Source organism: Salvelinus namaycush, chromosome 6 (genome assembly GCF_016432855.1).
Source record: "Salvelinus namaycush isolate Seneca chromosome 6, SaNama_1.0, whole genome shotgun sequence".
Lineage (NCBI taxonomy): Eukaryota > Metazoa > Chordata > Actinopteri > Salmoniformes > Salmonidae > Salvelinus > Salvelinus namaycush.
The window spans coordinates 3,748,769-3,772,084 of NC_052312.1; the positions used below are offsets into that span (position 1 = coordinate 3,748,769).

Here is a 23,316-nt window from a genome sequence, read left to right on the forward strand (position 1 = left end):
GTGGGTGGGTGGATCAGAGGGGTGGATAGATGTGTGGGTGGATCAGAGGGTGGATGGATCAGAGGGTAGATGGATGTGTGGGTGGATCAGAGGGTGGATGGATCAGAGGGGTGGATTTGTGGGTGGGTGGATCAGAGGGTTGGCTGGATCAGAGGGGTAGATGGATCAGAGGGTGGATGGATCAGAGGGGTGGATGGATCAGAGGGGTGGATGGATCAAAGGGTGGATGGATCAGAGGGTGGATGGATCAAAGGGTGGATGGATCAAGGGGTGGATGGATCAGAGGTGTGGATGGATCAGAGGGGTGGATGGATCAGAGGGGTGGATGGGTCAGAGGGGTGGATGGATCAGAGGGGTGGATGGATCAGAGGGGTGGATGGATCAGAGGTGTGGATAGATCAGAGGGTGGATGGATCAGAGGGGTGGATGGATCAGAGGGGTGGATGGATCAGAGGGGTGGATGGATCAGAGGGGTGGATGGATCAGAGGGTGGATGGATCAGAGGTGTGGATAGATCAGAGGTGTGGATAGATCAGAGGGTGGATGGATCAGAGGGGTGGATGGATCAGAGGGTGGATGGATCAGAGGGGTGGATGGATCAGAGGTGTGGATAGATCAGAGGGTGGATGGATCAGAGGGGTGGATGGATCAGAGGGTGGATGGATCAGAGGGTTGATGGATCAGAGGGGTGGATGGATCAGTGGGGTGGATGTGTGGGTGGATAGATGGATCAGAGGGGTGGATGGATCAGAGGGGTGGATGGATCAGAGGGTGGATGGATGTGTGGATGGATCAGAGGGTGGATGGATTAGAGGGTGGATGGATCAGAGGGGTGGATGGATCAGAGGGGTGGATGGATCAGAGGGGTGGATGTGTGGGTGGATAGATGGATCAGAGGGATGGATGGGCTGTATCTGTCTTTGGACAGTGACTTGTCTTTTTACTATAATGTTAGTCCAGACTGTCAGATTTATTTGAAGGCATTTTCATCCTTATCGGGTGAACTGTTTAGAAATGAAGCGCTTTTTGTACATAAGCCCCCCCCCCCCCCCCCCCCCATTTTACACCACAGCACCAAAACAACAAAACAATGTATTACTGTCCAAATACTTTTGGACCTTACTGTAGGTACTGTACCTACTATCATAGTGGTACAGAATACCTTTCATCAGATAATGAAGATGTGATGTGTGGAGGTGTGTGTGTGTAGGACGAGGATATGAACGTGTGTGGTTGATTAGAAGACATGCCTGTTAGTGTGGTAGTGTTAGCGTGCAAAATGTTAGGTGAAAGCACTTGGTGTTTGTGTGTGTGTGTGTGTGTGACTGACTGACCTTATCGTTGTTGTAATAAGAGAGGTTCTCTCCATCAAACTTCACCCATCTTTTCTGAAAAACACAGTTTCTGAAAAGCGAAAGAAGGAAAGTTGAAGAGCTGGAAGTAGTACGTATGTAAACAATTTAAAAAAATGAAAAGCGTTGCTATGAACTACTACAGAACAGCATCTCCACCCAATCACAATACAAGTTCAATCAAGTTCATTCTGTACAGTAGAATACTATCATACACAAGCCTGCCGTATGGTACAGTAAAACAGGGTGCTGGTTATGCTGTTAAAATAGATGAATATTCAACATCTCAAACTAAGGCAGGTTGACAACTTTATGCTAATCATGTGGTTTCAGAAGAAGGGCACAAAACAAAAAAGGGAAGTGACAGATTTTTTTTTTTGTAAGAGGAACTATGAAAGCATAAACACACAGAGAAATACAGATAACTATAAAAGAAACCGCTGCTTTGCTCTGAGGTTGTGAAAACTAAAATAAGGTTAGGTTTCTCATACCTAAACAGAAGAGGATGAGAACAGGAACAAGAAGCTCTGTTTAATAACCACTTAAGGATTCTGGGTAGTCATTGGTCGAGTTCCTGCACGACTACATTGCAGACGCATGCCAGATCTTACAACGCCTGGGTATTTAAAAGGTACACTATGCAGAAAAATCGCTCCTCCATTACCTGGTTTTTAAAATTCTAATAGTTCGCCTAATTTCAGTTTCTGAGACAAAACAAGCAACGTATAGTGTAGAGAATTATTATATCATCTAAACCGCTCTGAAATATATTATAAATAACCAAAAGTATTGTACTTTCAGCTGTTTGAAGCTGGTGTAAAAAAAACGAAAGACAAAAAATAAGTCTGCCACAGGCAGTGTGAGTGTAACCTTTAATTTGGCCTCTGCCAAAAGGTCTGGGCATTAATGGCACAGGTGTTGTGCATGCATAACTGCAAGGGTTGCTGGTTTAAACACTGGTCTGGTGGCTGTTGCCCTCTAATAGCTCAAATCAGTTTTGAACTAACTATTAAAGTATGTTAGAATTTACCATGGATAGTCAAAAAGTAATTTTCTGTAGTTTTCAGAAGGTGAATAAAAACAGCCCTTAGCCGTGGTATATTGGCCATATACCACAAACCCCTGAGGTGCCTTATTGCTATTATAAACTGGCTACCAACCTATTTAGAGCAGTAAAAATAAATGCTTTGTCATACTTGTGGTCAGACAATCAGCATTCAGGGCACGAACCATCCAGTTTATAATGTAAAATATGACTCAATTCCAATTGAAAGCAAAATAAAATAAAATGGTTATAAGTTAATGACCTTTGAAGGTCGTATACCTCAGCCATAAAGACGAAACAAAAAGATCCCCCTCGTACACTAGGGCCACATCTTACATGTTCCTTTCACAGCTTGTAAATCTTACACATTTATATAATCTGGCATTAGCCCCTCCCCCCACCCCTAGTGCTGCACCACTGGTGTTGGTTTTGAACTGATGTAGCTAGCTAGCTATGTTTTGTGGGAAAATGTAGGACCTGCATTTGGACGTGAGCTAGCTTTCGTTATCTAGCTTCTGTGTTGAGCTGTTGTTGTCAGCTGTTTATCTGTCTCTAACTAGCTAGTGGCTGAAGATATTTTTGTAACAAACCTTCCATAAAAAAATATATAGCTTGCTACCTTTCTTTGCCTGTTCGGTAGCTAATTAGATAGCTTTCAGCTGACTGGTGTTAGCTAGCTAGCTACAGAGGCTAGCTGCTGGACTTTGGACAAGAAACATTAGCTCGATAACATTAGCTAGCTAATCAAAATATATTTTTGTATTTATTATCCTCAGCTTGAATACCACCATACAGGTAGCTAGCTACAGTAGCCTAGGTTTGTTCTCAGCCACTTCTTACAACTGGCAGGATGTGGCAGCTGTGTTGTTGCCGAGCAACTGAGTTGACCCAGTTAGAGCTCTGCGATTCGGCTGAAAAGATGTCAGAATACTACAAAAAGGTAGCACATCGTTGATTCTTAACAGACGGAAATGTGCATGTGAGAGCGATGAATTCTTTTTTTTTTACTTTAGTTTATTTCGTAAATATTTTCTTAACTCAATTTCTTGAACTGCATTGTTGGTTAAGGGCTTGTAAGTAAGCATTTCACGGTAAGGTCGACACGTTGTTGTGCGCATGTGACAAATAAAATTTGCTTTGATTTGAATCCTTAAATGTTTTAAATCCAAAAGGTCACTTAACTTCTTCTTCTTGGGCGCTATAGTTTAGTTTTAATCCGACATGTAGAATTTGAGCTAGGTAGACGCAGAAAACTCAATTGCTAACGACCCTGTTAAAAATCCGGTATGTTGTTCTCTGTAACAGCCGGACGGCACATGACGATAGGCACGGAGTGTGTTGTGTACCTCCAATCAAGTTGATTTGTGAATTTTCATCGACATTGGTGTGATATTGGCTTAGATATGATGGTAGGTATATTTATAGGTAACATTGAGCTTCAACTAATGCATACCATAATAGAATAGTATAATAGAATACTACTATGTGATGTTCTATTTCATCCTGTGGTCTTACCCTTGCGGTGAGAGCTTGTCCAGCCACCCCATCTTGAGTTTGGTCTTAGGGGCCCCGTAGAAGCAGGCGTAAGGGGAGATATTATCCGCGTGGTCTGCGGGTAACACGGGTAACGTATTCTTCACCAGACCACCCAGCGTGTCAAAGGGCTCCGAGTAGAGGTCACACACCACCATTGTCATGGGAACGACCTGGGAGAGGGCGGGGCCGGGCGGGGGGCCGGAGAGGAGGGGCTCCGGGGTCGCCGTAGCAGCATTAGGCCAAGCATGATTGGATAGTTCCCAACTGGTGGTGCACTCTTCCACTATAGAGTAGTCATCTTCATAGAGGTTGTGGACCGTTGAAGTAGGTGGAGGGACCTGTGTCTTGTTGCTATTCCTGGACTCCTTGATCTTACCATGCTTCTTTCTGTGGGATAGGGTGACGTTGAGTTGCATTTAATAAATCAATCAAACAATACATATATATATAAATCAATCAAATATATATACATGGAATAGTCTTAATTTCACATAACAAGTATAGACTGACGAGTTTCAGAAGAAAGTTATTTGTTTCTGGACATTTTGAGCCTGTAATTGAACCCACAAATGCTGATGCTCCAGATACTCAACTAGTCTAAAAGAAGGCCAGATTTAGTGCTTCTTTAATCAAAAAACAGTTTTCAGCTGTGCTAACATAATTGCATAAGTTTTCTAATGATCAATTAGCCTTTTAAAATGACCAGTGAAATATACCTGCTGGAGCGCGTGCTACGGGTGGGTGTAGTTATCGTGACCAGTGAGCTGAGATAAGGTGGAGCTTTACCTAGCATAGACTTATAGATGACCTGGAGCCAGTGGGTCTGGCGACGAATATGTAGCGAGGGCCAGCCGACTAGAGCATATAGGTCGCAGTGGTGGGTGGTATAAGGTGCTTTGGTAACAAACCGGATGGCACTGTGATAGACTACATCCAATTTGCTGAGTAGAGTATTGGTATGAGTTGGCGAGAGTGAAGAAGGCTTTGTTGCGAAATAGAAAGCAGATTCTAGATTTGATTTTGGATTGGAGATGTTTGATGTGAGTCTGGAAGGAGAGTTTACAGTCTACCAGACAACTAAGTACTTGTAGTTGTCCATGTATTCTAGGTCAGAACCGTCCTGAGTAGTGATGCTAGTTGGGCGGGCGGGTAGCGAACGGTTGAAAAGCATGCAAATGCAGGTTTTACTAGCGTTTAAGAGAAGTTGGAGGCCACGGAAGGAGTGCTGTATGGCATTGAAGCTCGTTTGGAGGTTAGTTAACACAGTGTCCAAAGAAGGGCCAGATGTATACAGAATGGTGTCATCTGCGTAGACGTGGATCAGGGAATCACCCACAGCAAGAGCAACATCGTTGATATATACAGAGAAAAGAGTCGGCCCGGGAATTGAACCCTGTGGTACCCCCATAGAGACTGCCAGAGGTCCGGACAACATGCCCTCCAATTTGACACACTGAACTCAGTCTGCGAGTAATTGGTGAACCAGACGAGGCAGTCATTTGAGAAACCAAGGTTATTGAGTCTGCCGATAAGAATACGGTGATTGACAGAGTCGAAAGTCTTGGCCAGGTCTATGAAGACGGCTGCACATTACTGTCTTTTATTGATGGTGGTTATGATATCGTTTTGTACCTTGAGCGTGGCTGAGGTGCACCCATGACCAGCTCGGAAACCGGATTGCACAGCGGAGAAGGTACGGTGGGATTCAAAATGGTCAGTGATCTGTTAGTTAACTTGGCTTTCAAAGACTTTAGAAAGGCAGGGCAGGATTGATATAGATCTATAACAGTTTGGGTCTAGAGTGTCACCCCCTTTGAAGAGGGGGATGACCGCAGCAGCTTTCCTATCTTCAGGGATCTCGGACAATACGAAAGAGAGGTTGAACAGACTGGTAATAGGGGTTGCAACAATGGCGACTGATCATTTTAGAAAGAGAGGGTCCATATTGTCTAGCCCAGCTGATTGGTACGGGTCCAGGTTTTGCAGCTCTTTCAGAACATCTGCAATCTGGATTTGGGTGAAGGAGAAGCTGGGGAGGCTTGGGCAAGTAGCTGTGGGGGGTACGGAGCTGTTGGCCAGGGTTGGGGTAGCCAGGAGGAAAGCATGGCCAGCCGTAGAGAAATGCTTATTGAAATTTTTGATTATCATGGATTTATCGGTGGTGACCGTGTTACCTAGCCTCAGTGCAGTGGGCAGCTGGGAGGAGGTGCTCTTGTTCTCCATGGACTTTACAGTGTCCCAAAACCTTTTGGAGTTAGAGCTACAGGATGCAAATTTATGTTTGAAAAAGCTAGCCTTTGCTTTCCTGACTGACTGTGTGTATTAGTTCCTGACTTCCCTCAACAGTTGCATATCGCGGGTACTATTTGATGCTATTGCAGTCCGCCACAGGAAGTTTTTGTGCTGGTCAAGGGTAGTCAGGTCTGGAGTGAACCAAGGGCTATATCTGTTCTTAGTTCTACATTTTTTGAAAGGGGCATGCTTATTTAAGATGTTGAGGAAATTACTTTTAAAGAACGACCAGGCATCCTCGACTGACGGGATGAGGTCAATATCGTTCCAGGATACCCGGGCCAGGTCGATTAGAAAGGCCTACTCGCTGAAGTGTTTTAGGGAGCGTTTGACAGTGATGAGGCGTGGTCCTTTGACCGCGGACCCATTACGGATGCAGGCAATGAGGCAGTGATCGCTGAGATCTTGATTGAAAACAGCAGAGGTATATTTGGTGGGCAAGTTGGTTAGGATAATATCTATGAGGGTGCCCATGTTTACAGATTTAGGGTTGTACCTAGTGGTTTGCTTGATAATTTGTGTGAGATTGAGGGCATCTAGCTTAGATTGTAGGACTGCTGGGGTGATAAGTATGTCCCAGTTTAGGTCACCTAACAGAACGAACTCTGAAGATAGATGGGGGGCAATCAATTCACATATGGTGTCCAGGGCACAGCTGGGAGCTGAGTGGGGTCTATAGCAGGCGGCAACAGTGAGAAACGTATTTCTGGAGAGATTCATTTAAAAAAATTAGAAGCTTGAACTGTTTGGGCATAGACCTGGAAAGTATGACAGAACTTTGCAAGCTATCTCTGCAGTAGATTGCAACTCCTCCCCCATTGGCAGTTCTATCTTGACGGAAAATGTTGTAGTTGGGAATGGAAATCTCAGAATTTTTGGTGGCCTTCCTAAGCCAGGATTCAGACACGGCAAGGACATCAGGGTTGGTGGAGTGTGCTAAAGCAGTGAGTAAAACAAACTTAGGGAGTCAGTCTATACTGTATTTCTGATCAATTTGATGTTATTTTAAAGGACAAAAAAATGTATATATATATATATACACACACAAACACACACAAACAGTTGAAGTCGGAAGTTTACATACACTTAGGTTGGAGTCATTAAAACATGTTTTTCAACCACTCCACAAATTTCTTGTTTACAAACTATAGTTTTGGCAAATCAGTTAAGACATCTAATTTGTGCATGACACAAGTCATTATTCCAACAATTGTTTACAGACAGATTATTTCACTTATAATACACTGTATCACAATTTCAGTGGGTCAGAAGTTTACATACACTAAGTTGACTGTGCCTTGAAACAGCTTGGAAAATTCCAGAAAATTATGTCATGGCTTTAGAAGCTTCTGATAGGCTAATTGACATCATTTAAGTCAATTGGAAGTGTACCTGTGGATGTATTTCAAGGCCTACCTTCAAACTCAGTGCCTCTTTGCTTGACAACATGGGAAAATCAATCTGTCTGTAAACAATTGTTGGAAAGATTACTTGTGTCATGCACAAAGTAGATGTCTTAACTGACTTGCCAAAACTATAGTTTGTTAACAAGAAATGTGTGGAGTGGTTGAAAAACAAATTTAATGACTCCAACCTAAGTTTATGTAAACTTCAGACTTCAACAGTATATATCAATCTATTTAAACTCTATTTAAACTTTAAAAAGAAACGTCCCATTTTCAGGACCTTGTCTTTCAAAGATATCTCGTAAAAATCCAAATAACTTCACAGATCTTCATTGTAAAGGGTTTAAACACGGTTTCCCATGCTTGTTCAATGAACCATAAACAATTAATGAACATGCACCTGTGGAACGGTCGTTAAGACACTAACAGCTTACAGACGGTAGGCAATTAAGGTCACAGTTAAGAAAACTTAGGACACTAAAGAGGCCTTTCTATTGACTCTGAAAAACACCAAAAGAAAGATGCCCAAGGTCCCTGCTCATCTGCATGAACGTGCCATAGGCATGCTGCAAGGAGGCATGAGGACTGCAGATGTGGCCAGGGCAATAAACTGCTGTGAGACGCCTAAGACAGCGCTACAGGGAGACAGGACGGACAGCTGATCGTCCTCGCATTTTCAGACAACGTGTAACAACACCTGTACAGGATCGGTACATCCGAACATCCGAACATCACACTTGCGGGACAGGTACAGGATGGCAACAACAACTGCCCAAGGTACACCAGACAACGTGTAACAACACCTGTACAGGATCGGTACATCCGAACATCCGAACATCACACCTGCGGGACAGGTACAGGATGGCAACAACAACTGCCCAAGGTACACCAGACAACGTGTAACAACACCTGTACAGGATCGGTACATCCGAACATCCGAACATCACACCTGCGGGACAGGTACAGGATGGCAACAACAACTGCCCAAGGTACACCAGACAACGTGTAACAACACCTGTACAGGATCGGTACATCCGAACATAACACCTGCGGGACAGGTACAGGATGGCAACAACAACTGCCCCAGGTACACCAGGAACGCACAATCCCTCCATCAGCGCTCAGACTGTCACCAATAGGCTTAGAGAGGCTGGACTGAGGGCTTGTAGGCCTGTTGTAAGGCAGGTCCTCACCAGAAATCACTGGCAACAACATCGCCTATGGGCACAAACCCACAATCGCTGGACCAGACAGGACTGGCAAAAAGTGCTTTTCACTGACGAGTCTCGGTTTTGTCTCACCAGGGGTGATGGTCGGATTCGCATTTATCATCAAAGGAATTAGCTTTTTACCGAGGTCTGTACTCTGGAGCGGGATCGATTTGGAGGTGGAGGTTCCGTCATGGTCTGGGGCGTTGTGTCACAGCATCATCGGACTGAGCTTGTTGTCATTGCAGGCAATCTCAACGCTGTGCGTTATAGGGAAGACATCCTGCTCCCTCATGTGGTACCCTTCCTGCAGGCTCATCCTGACATGACCCTCCAGCATGACAATGCCACCAGCCATACTGCTCGTTCTGTGCATGATTTCCTGCAAGACAGGAATGTCAGTGTTCTGCCATGGCCAGCGAAGAGCCCGGATCTCAATGCCATTGAGCATGTCTGGGACCTGTTTGATCGGAGGGTGATGGCTAGGGCCATTCCCCCCAGAAATGTCAGAGAACTTGCAGGTGCCTTGGTGGAAGAGTGGGGTAACATCTCACAGCAAGAACGGGCAAATCAGATGCAGTCCATGAGGAGGAGAAGCACTGCAGTACTTAATGCAGCTGGTGGCCACACCAGATACTGACAGCTACTTTTGATTTTGACCCCCCCTTTGTTCAACGACACATTTTTCCATTTCTGTTAGTCACATGTCTGTGGAACTTGTTCAGTTTATGTCTCAGTTGTTGAATCTAGTTATGTTCATACAAATATTTACACATGTTAAGTTTGCTGAAAATAAACGCAGTTGACAGTAAGAGGATGTTTATTTTTTTTATAGTTTTTATATATATATATATATATATATATCAAATCAATCAATATTTATATACACATCAATCAATCTAAATATATCAATCAATAATATTTGTGTGAAGCTTTTTACAAATGCTACTTGTGTTACATTTGTGTAATACTTTCGCATTTGTAAAAATGTAATTACAATTTGGTTTAGCTTTATTTGTTGCAATACTATATATTTTTACTGTACAGACAACTGAAGCAGGGTTTAGCAACCAATTTCAGTAGTTAAACGCCTTCCTCTTTTGAAATACTGTTCGACTATTTGTGGCCTAAGCAAATGTAGTCTTTACTGTTAGGCACAACTATTGTGTATCAGAGTGGCCCTCATCTTACCTCAGCTTTTTCTGCTTGAGATTCTCTTTGATTTCTTTCTTAAACAGTTCTTTAGGACCCTGGTCCTGAGACAGAAGAACACAGATTAGTCATCAAGGCACATCAGTGGCACTTTCAAAACAGGCATTGTTAGACTGATAGCATAGTGGCTAGGTTAGCTTAGTGGCTAGGTTAGCTTAGTGGCTAGGTTAGCTTAGTGGCTAGGTTAGCTTAGTGGCTAGGTTAGCTTAGTGGCTAGGTTAGCTTAGTGGCTAGGCTAGCAAGTGACATTTCTATTAACCTCAGAGGCCAAAGTGAAACTGTTTGAGCCTCAAGTTTACTCTCATTTTGCTCAAGTTTACTCTCGATTTGCAGTGAAAGAAGAGACGGGGAAGTGGATGTGTGTGTGGGCAGACAAATAGAAAATAGAACTGGATAGTGAGTTTCTCTCAGCTTCTTAGCTACTTCCACATAATCTCAAAACAGTGAACATGTCAAGATTCTGAGAATAGGTACTCTGTAAAAGGGGTAACAAAGAGCACATATCAAAGGAAAGAAGAATATGACTTAGCACCTATTCCTGCCAAAATAACTCACTTGGCAGAGGTGGGGCCTACTAGGCTCTGATCAGCCTCCCCGTGACCAAATCTCTCTGGATATCTTGTTATCATTGCCTGGCTGTAAATACTGTTCTTAAATTGAATATAATCAATACAACTGTAGGTCTAAGTGGTTAATAGTAGTGGACCTATTCGGGATCATATACAACTTCAGTTTCTAAAGTATTTCACCTTACCAGTACGTTCTCTGGGTTGTTGTATAGGAATGTTTCTCCATAAGGAACAATGGGAGACAACGTTCTTTGCAGTGGGGCTAGAGTAGAGAGAAGGACACACATAACACATTATCATTAGTTCTCACAGACAAATGCGCATGGTATAGGTCTACATACTGTTGTTGCATCACATAACCATAACACTTGAATGCATCCTCCCCTCGGAGTTCTGCGTAAAATGTTGAAACATATTCCTACCTTCTTCCTCCCTCTTCTCCCTCCCTCTTCTCCCCTCCTCCTCCCTCTCCTCCCTCCCTCCCTCCGTCGTCTCCCCTCCTCCTCCCTCTCTCCTCCCTCCCTCTTCCCTCTCTCTCCTCCCTCTCTCTTCTCCCTCCCTGTCATCTCCCCTCCTCCTCCCTCTCTCTTCCCTCTCTCTCCTCCCTCTCTCTTCTCCCTCCCTGTTGTCCTCCCTCCCTCTTCGCCCTCCCTCTTCTCCCCTCCTCCTCCCACTCCTCCCTCCCTCCGTCGTCTCCCCTCCTCCTCCCTCTCCTCCCTCCCTCCCTCCCTCTTCTCCCCTCCTCCTCCCTCTCCTCACTCCCTCCCTCCCTCGTCTCCCCTCCTCCTCCTTCTCTCCTCCCTCCCTCTTCCCTCTCTCTCCTCCCTCTCTCTTCTCCCTCCATGTCATCTCCCCTCCTCCTCCCTCTCCTCCCTCCCTCTTCCCTCTCTCTCCTCCCTCTCTCTTCTCCCTCCCTGTCATCTCCCCTCCTCCTCCCTCTCCTCCCTCCCTCTTCCCTCTCTCTCCTCCCTCTCTCTTCTCCCTCCCTGTCATCTCCCCTCCTCCTCCCTCTCCTCCCTCCGTCGTCTCCCCTCCTCCTCCCACTCTCTTCTCCCTCCCTCTTCTCCCCCTGTCATCTCCCCTCCTCCTCCTCTCCCTCCCTGTCTTCTCCCCTCCTCCCTCCCTGTCATCTCCCCTCCTCCTCCCTCTCTCTTCTCCCTCCCTGTCATCTCCCCTCCTCCTCTCCCTCCTCCCTCTCTCTTCTACAAAAGTGCAAAAACTTGCTCTCCCTTCCTCAGACAGACACTAGCCCTACCAAGGACGTTCCTTGGCCCTGTGTGAGGCCCAATGGGGACCCCAATGGGGACCTCAGCCGAGGAGGGAGGAGAGGGGGATGAAGTGTGAGACCACCCAGACACCATCCGTCTGTAGACCCGGTGTGAGCCACCGCCTGTCACAGTGACAAATAACATCGGCCATCTCCTGGGGACAGCAAGGGCCAACAGACATCCCCCGGCGGACGGACACACACATACCTACACAAACAGCCAGACACATACATAGACACGAGCTACTAGATAGGCCACCGAGACAAGGCACTGGGAGATAGTAGGACCTGGTTGCTGTGTTTCTATGTTGAAGAGGAACACACTATCACACCGTTATCTCTATGGACAGGTCTGGTGTCAGAGAGACAGTAGGGTCATTTATCACTATCTATTGGGCTGAGAGAGAGAGAGAGAGAGAGAGAGAGAGAGAGAGAGAGAGAGAGAGAGAGAGAGAGAGAGAGAGAGAGAGAGAGAGAGAGAGAGAGAGAGAGAGAGAGAGAGAGAGAGAGAGAGAGAGAGAGAGAGAGAGAGAGAGAGAGAGAGAGAGAGAGAGAGAGCAACCAAGTAAATCGAATAGAGGAGGAAAAGTAGAGGTAGAAACTAGGAAGAAAGAGGGGGAAGTTGTATTTACAGTTGGAAGGAAAGAGACAGATCCACTTTCTATGTTGAAGAGGAACACACTATCACACCCTTATCTCTATGGACAGGTCTGGTGTCTGAGAGACAGTAGGGTCGTTTATCACGATCTATGGGGGGGGGGGGGGGGGGGGAGAGGGGGAGAGAGAGAGAGAGAGAGAGAGAGAGAGAGAGAGAGAGAGAGAGAAAGGTAAAGAAAGGGGGGAGAGAGAAAGTGGGGAGAGAGAGAGAGAGACCAAGTAAATTGAATAGAGGAGGAAAAGTAGAGGAACTAGGAAGAAAGGGGGGGAAGTTGTATTTACTGTATATAGTGTTGGAAGGAAAGAGTCAGATCCACTTTCAACAGATATGGGAGCCACCATAGACAGAGGGAGGCATCAACACAGACCTCACAACACATTGCATGTATCATTAAAGGTCAATTTGACCAACAAAGTTAAACAACGTCTGGAGTTAGGAGAGTGAAGCGGGATATACACTAGGCCTCACTGGCACCACTACGCAAGATGAGAGAGAGAGAGCGAGCGAGAGCACAATCCCAGCAAGACAAAAGCACCCTCAAAATGGGACGTTGGTTCCCCCCGTGATGAATCTAACACACACTCCCTCTTTCTCTCTCCCTTTTGCCCTCTTCCCCCATTTTTTCATCAGGGCAAACAATAGTAATGCCTGCTGACTCGTATAATATAAAATAGTCAAGGAAGAGCTAAAATAGGATTAGTTGCTAGGATACCTTTCTGGTTGCCGTTAGCACCGCCGGGAACCTGGGCGCAGGGAAGGTGTTCAAGGTCGGTTGTGGATGTTAGCGGAGGCAAGCTCCTGAGGAAGGAAAAGAATGGAATAAACTTTATTAGAACACTGTCTGACACACAAGGGATCAGGAAAGCCATATACAGTATATATATATATATATATGCCTTTGAGTTAACACTAGAAAGGATACATTCCCCAAATGTGACCCGATTCAGGAAACTAGACGTATGTCACAAGTCACGACTTTGAAAGTAAAAAAAAATTGTTTTATCATAATGCGTTTTTTGCCAGAAATGCCTTCTTGAACATGTGAACTTTCATGTGTCTTAATAACAAACTTGTATACCATCTGTAAATATGAATGAAATTGTAAAATTACGAGCCTTGTTGGTTAAGCGACAGAAAAAGTAGCAACCTTCCCACTAGCCATGATTGGCTGAGATAATGAGTGGGCTGGACATGCCAAGAGAGGAGTTCGGCCTCTTTTTTTTTATGTATTGTGTAGTGGAGCTGCATAAGTGTGGCTCTCTACTTTCTGGAGGATCAAGTTTTGAAATCAGTGGAATTAGAGTATGATAGCTAAAGAGATGGAGAAAACACCTGTCTCTGGATTACATCTTTAAACTAAGGGCAAACGTGGCATCGCATTCCTGACAGGGAGATGCATCCATGCACGATGATGTATATAGGTAAGATAGCTAGCTAACGCTAGACTAATGTTACATTTTCAGATATTACACATTTTCTAATTTTGACAAAAAGTGGTTTAATTTCAAGCTAACTGTAGCTGGCTGGCTCCCTAGCTGATATTATTTGTTTTCCAGAGCTGTTTGCTGTTCTAGTTAGAGCCTAATGTTAGCTAGCTAACATTGAACATGGTTGGCTAGCTCCCAGCACTGTGGCATTGATGGCACAGTTCATTGTTGTTTGACTAGCTAACGTTAGTGAACTTACACTTTGTTTACCTAGCTAGGTACTTTGTTTACCTAGCTAGGTACATTGTTTACCTAGCTAGGTACTTTGTTTACCTAGCTAGGTACTTTGTTTACCTAGCTAGGTACTTTGTTTACCTAGCTAGGTACTTTGTTTACCTAGCTAGGTACTTTGTTTACCTAGCTAGCAAGCTATATGTCTTACGCTAAAATGTACTGTTTATATATTTTTGGGGTGATCAGCTTTAATATTGCAGAAAGATTTTTGCTTCCATCAATGTAACTGTCTGCATCATTTCCAATCCCCCATATATTATTTGGGTAAATATATATATCCACACTTTTTAAAATAATATACCTTTATTATTCCCCCCAAACCCCACCACCCCTCCCCCAATTGGAGTAAACTAATAAACAATAACACTTAGGCTTCTACCTTCAGTTTATACATCTTATACACATTTTACAATAGTTATATTTTGTTTGTTTTTAGTCCTTCCTGTATTTCTGATGTCCATCCAGTTTGATTTATATTTGTAACTGTGCTATTTCACAACATTTCTGAACCTATATACGTTTTACAGACCCCGTATGTTTTACATTTGTTATCTTGTTTTTATTAGTCCCACCCTTCAGCTCCGTTCAACCCCTCCCATCTATCTCTTAACACCATCCATTTTGGATTTCTATTTGCCATGTATTTTCAACTGTGCTGTGATGCTTCACAAAAGTACTGAAACGTTCTATTCTCATAGCTTCTACAGATTGTAAATTAAAGATAAAAAATTTTGCTAAAATAATTATTATATAATTGATTGATTGACTATGTCACCCAGTATTGCTATCTGCAGCATTAGTTCTAGATAAAGGTTACAATTCTTCAGCCATTCCTGGACCTGTGACCAAAAATGAGCTACATATCGACAATACCAAAATAAATTATCTAATGACTCTGCCTTCTCACAGCAAAATCTGCAGAGCTGGGAAGATTGTATCCCCATATATATATATATATATATAACATTATATTGGTTGCAAGAATTTAGTATAATAATTTAAATTGAAAAATGTTAAGTTTTGAATCCGTTTTGTTGTTTTGTGTGTCAATTCATAAACCATGTGCCATGGAATTGGTACATCAAAAATCTCTTCCCAACTATTTTGCAATTTATATGGCACAGCTGTAATTTTTTTGGTCCTTAAATTAAATTGGTATATGTTTTTTTTGTCACAATTTTCTTTAACCGTTTATGGTCTTGAATGCAGGGCCGACAGACAAGTTCCTTACTTTTTCCCACTTCTACTTGCCTCTTACATTTTTGTGGTAATGCTGCAATTAGTTGGTTGTAATTTTGTTTCCAAAGAACCGAAAGTGAGCAGTTGTAATCTGAATAAAGGGAAAAAGGCCATTCTTGAACATGGGGTGAGATAGATAGATAGATAGATAGATAGATAGATAGATAGATAGATAGATAGATAGATAGATAGATAGATAGATAGATAGATAGATAGATAGATAGATAGATAGATAGATAGATAGATAGATAGATAGATAGATAGATAGATAGATAGATAGATAGATAGATAGATAGATAGATAGATAGATAGATATTAAAAATACTTAAATTCTTACATTTTATCTTGTGTCTGCATTGCCATTGTTGGGCTGTAAGCAGGTTAAGTGTGTACAGGACATTTTGGTACAGCTGTAGTAGTCAACAGGCAATAACGAGCTACAGGAAATGAATGAATTCACGTTTCAACCTCTTTTTCTGGAATTTGTTTTTCAGCATAAACCTACTCTCTGCCTCCTGTACAACGAGATGATCAAGGGTGAATAAGCAACACTTCAGGAATGTTGTACTTTGAGCTTATTGCTTTGACTTGAGGGTCAATGAGTGTTATTGCTGGTATGCAAGGTTTTGAATGTCCTGTCTATTTTTAGTCTGCTCTCCTCCTTTACAGCTTCAACAGCCTGGTTGTTGTTGTGGCCAAGGAGCGTTCTCTAATATGGAACCAGGATTCAGCTGCTGTGTAACGTTGACGTCCTTCCTCCCAGAGATGTGAAAGCGTCCTGGACACAACCTGGCAAACATCATATTTTGTAGAAGCTCAGGACTTTTGCGATGAAAAGGACATGGACATTACATGTCCTTCTCCAAAGGGCAGGACAGATGCTCTCAGGCTTTATGTTTCCCCCCTACCTTCAGCACTTGAAGTTACAGTATTCTATTGTTGAAATCTTTTCGTTGTTTTTTTAATAAGCACTATCTCACTGCTTTAGCACATGGCCACATCCACGTGGTCCAATGTAAATGATTTAAGAGGTATTTAAATATATTTCAGCTCTAAGGCTTTAGAGGTTATGAACGACTCTAAGTGGGCGTAATCAAAGAACAGCACTGTGGCTGGTCAATGTGAAAGGTTATATTTATATATACAACCATAGGCAATATAATACTGTAAATGGTTTGCCTAAATGGGTAACTTGGTGAGACAATGTTCAGAGAATCCCTTTGGCAATTTGGTAAAATGATTCATTTTCTAAATATGTTTCCCAACGATTAATGTAGAGAGCAAGTGTGAAAATCACAGCAAAATGTTTTAATGCCTTTTTTCTCCTAAATGGGATTCTAAGTGTATCACCTTTTAAAGCTGCATTACTTCCCCATGTTTCCTCTAACTACAGTGTATGATATGCCATTTAGAAGCTCTGAGTCTGTACTTTTATCCAATGTAAAAAACACCATTGAAATTTTGGAACACGAGACTGAAAAGAGATGGTGGGTCACTAATGAGAAAGTGCTAAAGTTTCAAAACATAATAAATCAAGTGTATACACATCCATTGATCACTTAATATTATAATAGACTTATCAATACGTTATAGACTGATGAGTCATGCCTACCAGTCCGGTGGGGGTAGGATGACTTGGTCAGGAATCCCAGGGACCGGCCGGTGCCTCAGTCTGTAGGAACGGGTGGGCCGGGGGCCCTTGGCTGGTGTCTTCAAGCTGGGGCCCCTCTCATAGATCACATTATCCACCATCTTCCCCTGGTAAACCTTGTGGTTTTTCCCAGAGAGGACGTGGTCAGGCCCGGGAGAGAGGTCTGTAGAGGAAGGGGAGGGCTCCTCAGAGGAGATCTCACAATCAGAGGGTACCTCTCCAGAGTGGGAGGAGACAGAGAGGGAGTCACAGCTGCCAGATGTGGAGTTCGAAGCTGAGGAAGTGGTGCGTACGTTACGAGGGTCACGCGGTGTCGGCCGAGGTGGTCTCAGAGACCCCTTTATAGAAGTGTTAGTGTTCTCCTCTTCTGTCTCTTCAATCCCTAAGCCAGCCCCAGGGTGTAGGGTCTGCCTCCCCTCCCATCTTGCCTGCTCTACCCTTTCACTAGGCTGGCAGGAAGTCACCCTTTTCTTATTTGTCATGAAGATGTGTCTGGGTTGGGGGAGGGGCTTTCTATTTTCCCCGTCCTTTTCCCCTTCCCCCGGCTCTTCCACCGCCAATCTTAGGGCTTCCAAACTACGTAGGATCCGTCTACGGTGGCCTGTAGGGAACACTCGGAGCCCCAGGAGGCAATTTTCAGTGAGCCCCCTGCAGTCTTCCAGGCACTGGAAGCCCCCCAGGTGAAATCCGTCAGCGTACTGGGGCAGACGCAGGCTGGTCAGCCAGTCTAGGATCTCCTCTCTGGGGTCAGTGGGATTTGACATGGTGGGTGTTTGGTGGTGGTCTAGATCAACACCAGAGAAGAGTTGATGATGGATCTAAGGCAGATTAGCATTAGTGAAAGTGTTGGGTGGGGGAAGGTTTGGTGGTTTTGCTGAGGACAGAAAGAAGAGGGATACAATTAAGAATGTATTATGCCTCTGACAGTTGGTAGCTAATGTATCTGTGCATCTAATATCCCGAAGAAAAACCAATCATAATGTTTCCTTAAAATCCACTTATCAATTTATTTCCATTAAAAGTTGACATTCTACATAAGAACGTTCGAATCCTGCACTGTGAAGTCTCACTACATGAGCTAGAAGAGCTGAAACTAAATATTCCCCAGTGCTTTCCCTGCCACAGTAAAAACCTAAGAACCACATGTCACTGCTAGAAATAGTATGCATTACTGTTGAACAAGCCAGTCCATCTTCAACAGGAAATAGTATGCATTACTGTTGAATAAGCCAGTCCATCTTCAACAGGAAATAGAAATAGCACATTTTCTCTAAGGTCTCATTGACATATCCTATTCTATCTACCTATGAAATAAGAACTAACCTTACTCTGATCTGTCATTTTTTTTTGTCCACAGTGTCTAGTCCTCCACTCCAACAAGCTTTCTCACCCCATAACAACATGTACTATAAACACTTCCTGTAAACAAACTTCACCTACAGTGCATTCGGAAAGCATTCAGGCCCCTTAACTCTTTCCACATTGTTACATTACAGCATTGTTCTAAAATGGATTAAATAAATACAAATCCTCAGCAATCTACACACAATACCCCATAATGTATTCACAATACCCCATAATAACATCACAATACCCCATAATGACATCACAATACCCCATAATGATAAAAAGAAAACACTTTAGAATTTTTTGCAAATGTATTAAAATAAAAAAAATGATATCATAATACAGAACTATTCAGACCCTTTGCTATGAGACTCGAAATTGAGCTCAGGTGCATCCTGTTTCCATTGATCATCCTTGACGTTTCTACAACTTGATTGGAGTCCACTTGTGGTAAATTCAAATTGATTGGACATGATTTGGAAAGGGACGCACCTGTATTTATAAGTCCCCACAGTTGACAGTGCATGTCAGAGCAAAAACCAGGCCTTGAGGTTGATGGAATTGTCCATAAAGCTCCAAGACAGGATTGTGTCGAGGCACAGATCTGGGGAAGGGTACCACAAAATGTCTGCAGCATTGAAGGTCCCCAAGAACACAGTGGCCTCCATCATTCTTAAATGGAAGAAGTTTGGAACCACGAAGACTCTTCCTAGAGCTGGCTGCCGGGCAAAACTGAGCAATCGGGGAGAAGGGCCTTGGTCTGGGAGGTGACCAAGAACCCGATGGTCATTCTGACAAAGCTCTAGAGTACCTCTGTGGAGATGGGAGAAACTTCCAGAAGAAGAATCAGGCCTTTATGAGAGTGGCCAGACAGAAGCCACTCCTCAGTAAAAGGCACATGAAAGCCCTCTTGGAGTTTGCCAAAATATTCTCTGGTAATGAAACCAAGATTGAACTCTTTGGCCCAAATGCCAAGCATCACGTCTGGAGGAAACCTGGCACCATCCTTACGGTGACGCATGGTGGTGGCAGCATCGTGCTGTGGGGATGTTTTTCAGCAGCAGGGACTGGGAGACTAGTCAGGATTAAGACAAAGATGAACGGAGGAAAGTACAGAAAGAATCTTTATGAAAACCTGCTCCAGAGTGCTCAGGAACTCAGACTGGGGCAAAGTTTCACCTTGCAACAGAACAATGGGAGAAAGTCCCCAAATACAGGTGTGCCAAGCTTGTAGTGTAATACCCAAGAATAATCAATGCTGTAAATCGCTGCCAAAGGTGCTTCAACAAAGTACTGAGTAAAGAGTCTGAATACTTATGTAAATGTGATATACCTGTTTTTAATTTGTAAAACATTTGCAAAAATGTATTTTAATCAGTTTTTGCTTTGGTATTATGGGGGCATTGTGTGTAGATATTTGTATTTATTTTTTACTTTCTGAATCAGGCTGCAACGTAACAAAATGTGGAAAAAGTCAAAATATCTGAATACTTTCTGAAGGCACTGTAACTCTAATTATACCAGATCTATAACCACAAAACAGTGCTCATGGTGTCAACATTTATGTCATACTTCAACGCCCTGCAGCAGTAATCATCACAAACATTAGTCAGTGGGTTTATAGGTCGTTTTTGACCATCACTCCAGCCTTATACTATAACAAGCATGCAACGGAAATAGAAAAATAAAATAAAAAGTTATGCAACAGAAAACAAAAATTTACATTTTGTTGAGTCCTGTTTCAGTCTGTTTTCATACGTTTGGTACCTAATGAATATGACCCTGACGCTTGCAGTTTTGTTTGTTTCACAGTGGCATCAGACCAACACCAGACTGTTATTGGAAGCCCTGTATGGTGGCGTTAATGAGAAGTCAAAGAGAGAAGCATGCATTAACACTGAGGAACAAGTGGAACTTCATACTGTATGTGGTATACCCACTTTTATACCCACTACCACTGAGGCTATATCAGAACGCTTCTGCATTTAACTGAGACCTCTTCTTATTTAACCCAATACACTTGTGGGATAAATTGAAATGTTTCTTACAGAAGAAATATGGAAAGAAAATGCATAACCATCGTAGCAATTAAAAAGGAAACAGTTTGGAGATTATGGCAAAATTATTAGACTAAAAAGTTGAGGGACACCACAGTTCACTTGACAAGACTTAATCCAAAACATTACACTGTTGGTTTTATGTGCATTTTACATGTAGTGTACTTTTCTCCACATTTATTGATAACGAAATCTGAAAATACTCTGGATACAGTCAGTAACATGACATGAAAATTCTCAGAAAAATTGGGGGTAGGTGCAGTATAAGACAAAAAAAATGACAAGGGTTTGTGTGAGAGGTCTATCTGGTGTTTCCAAGTGGCCACACGTCTCTCCAAAGTGTGCACAGTTCTTAAGTATTTCCAATACACTTTTATGAATCAAAGAAGAGTGTTCAACTATAAGGTGCCGTTTTTTTTATCTCTCCTAGCTGTGGCGTTGAGGAACTAGGACACTTGTAGCTGTTTTGTTTGGAACTCAGCCCTGGATCCCCGACATCACACAATTACTATTGTTGTTTACGCATTGCAAAAAACGGTCCATTATAAATCACAATCTGGGTAAGGTGAGCGTTTTGAAAGCGTGTTCTATTGCCAACAATGACCAGCTAAAATCAGGGATGAACAACTTTGATTGGGCCACAGAAAAGATCTGAACACATCATGAGGTGCCTCGGGTTGGTGCGTTTTCGAATTGAGTCACGAGTTCACTCAAATGTGTGGTCCGCAGAAAATTGTCATGACAACACATCAAAACAGAGTGATCATTGTGTTCAGGACAACCCAGGGTATAACGCCATTGTTATCTTGTAACTGCACATCAAACATAGTGATGATAAACACTGACACTGTATATGACATGAGTGTTATGAGATGGAAATGTGAAGTGCACATTTGGACTCACGGGTGTTTGTCTTGCTTGTATGACAAAGTGGTATTAACTTGCCTAGTTAAATAAAAATTAAAACAAATATAATTCTCAATGTCTCATCTTTCATAATATATTGAGTCCTTTTAATTTTACAGCATTTCTCTCTCTCAGACAACAAAACATTTGCAAAAGTTGTCCAATGGTGTCACGTGGTGCTCAAGTTCAGAACAGCTGTCAATCGAAACCCCATACAGAGCTGTGAAGCAGAGACCCTGAGGTCTGACGTCTTGTATAGCATGTTACTGTACAGCCACTGTGTTCCAATTTAGGCGTTTATCAGTGTCCAAATCTGCCATTTCCAACCTGTATACGGGTACGAGTGTAAAGGGCGACACGCGTGTTTCTGCTTGTTTGTTTGTTTCATTTCACGACGAGGACATCAAAGATGAGATGAGGAGAAACTGACATTTAAAAATCCCAACTCCAACGTTGACATGAAGCATGCATTGATTGTTGCACTTCAAGGTACCTTCACATGTGAAGAACAGATTCGGCCCACAGAGTGTAAAGGAGAGGCTAATTTAATAGGTGAAAGGTGATGTGTATTTCTCTAGTGATTTATCTTGCTGCGTATCAAAGCGATATAGCTGTGTGTATTACTCCCTTAACATGCAGGGACCTGTATTGGCAAGTGCTTACAGATTATGGCACAAACGCCTTCCTCACACACACACAAACACACACACACAAACACAAACACACAAACACACACACACACACACACACACACACGATCTGACTCAGTTTGCCATCTCTCTCTGGTTACCACCATCCACCCCCTCACACACACCACCCAATCTGCAAACCTTAGAATGGAATAGACTCACAAAGCATTGATCCAGTACTAGTCCCTGTCTGGCTAAAAAGAAGAACATCAGCAAGAATTGATATTTAACCTTTATTTTATCACGGAGTCATACTGAGACCAAGGTCTATTTTACAAATGAGCCCTGAATTACAGAAATTACAGAAAATACACACATCAAAATATAAATACAAAATGCAAGCAGAAAGAAAAACACGGTCATAAAACACAAACACATTCATCAGTAATAAGGTCCTCAACCAGCTGTCTGAATGACCCAAGAGGCACCAGAACATCACATTCATCAGTAATAAGGTCCTCAACCAGCTGTCTGAATGACCCTAGAGGCACCAGAACATCACATTCATCAGTAATACGGTCCTCAACCAGCTGTCTGAATGACCCAAGAGGCACCAGAACATCACATTCATCAGTAATAAGGTCCTCAACCAGCTGTCTGAATTACCCAAGAGGCACCAGAACATCACATTCATCAGTAATACGGTCCTCAACCAGCTGTCTGAATTACCCTAGAGGCACCAGAACATCACATTCATCAGTAATACGGTCCTCAACCAGCTGTCTGAATGACCCAAGAGGCACCAGAACATCACATTCATCAGTAATGAGGTCCTCAACCAGCTGTCTGAATGACCCTAGAGGCACCAGAACATCACATTCATCAGTAATACGGTCCTCAACCAGCTGTCTGAATGACCCTAGAGGCACCAGAACATCACATTCATCAGTAATGAGGTCCTCAACCAGCTGTCTGAATGACCCCAGAGGCACCAGAACATCACATTCATCAGTAATACGGTCCTCAACCAGCTGTCTGAATGACCCCAGAGGCACCAGAACATCACATTCATCAGTAATACGGTCCTCAACCAGCTGTCTGAATGACCCCAGAGGCACCAGAACATCACATTCATCAGTAATGAGGTCCTCAACCAGCTGTCTGAATGACCCTAGAGGCACCAGAACATCACATTCATCAGTAATACGGTCCTCAACCAGC

General features: G+C 43.2%; 1 protein-coding gene across 2 annotated transcripts in view; it reads right to left on the bottom strand.

Moving 5' to 3' along the window:
* LOC120049562 (arf-GAP with Rho-GAP domain, ANK repeat and PH domain-containing protein 2-like) overlaps positions 1–23,316 on the bottom strand; it is a 52,854-nt gene that overhangs the window by 25,195 nt on the left and 4,343 nt on the right. The window contains exons 2-7 of one of the 2 annotated variants that reach the window (XM_038995841.1): positions 17,118–17,940; positions 13,258–13,343; positions 10,806–10,882; positions 10,031–10,095; positions 3,913–4,320; positions 1,335–1,404 (exon numbers count right to left, since the gene is read on the bottom strand). In XM_038995841.1, coding sequence (XP_038851769.1) covers positions 1,335–1,404; positions 3,913–4,320; positions 10,031–10,095; positions 10,806–10,882; positions 13,258–13,343; positions 17,118–17,920 — 1,509 coding nt within the window. In that variant the 5' untranslated portion in view covers positions 17,921–17,940. Of the gene's footprint in view, positions 1–1,334; positions 1,405–3,912; positions 4,321–10,030; positions 10,096–10,805; positions 10,883–13,257; positions 13,344–17,117; positions 18,031–23,316 lie in introns of both variants that reach the window. The other variant, XM_038995840.1, reaches the window with a different exon arrangement.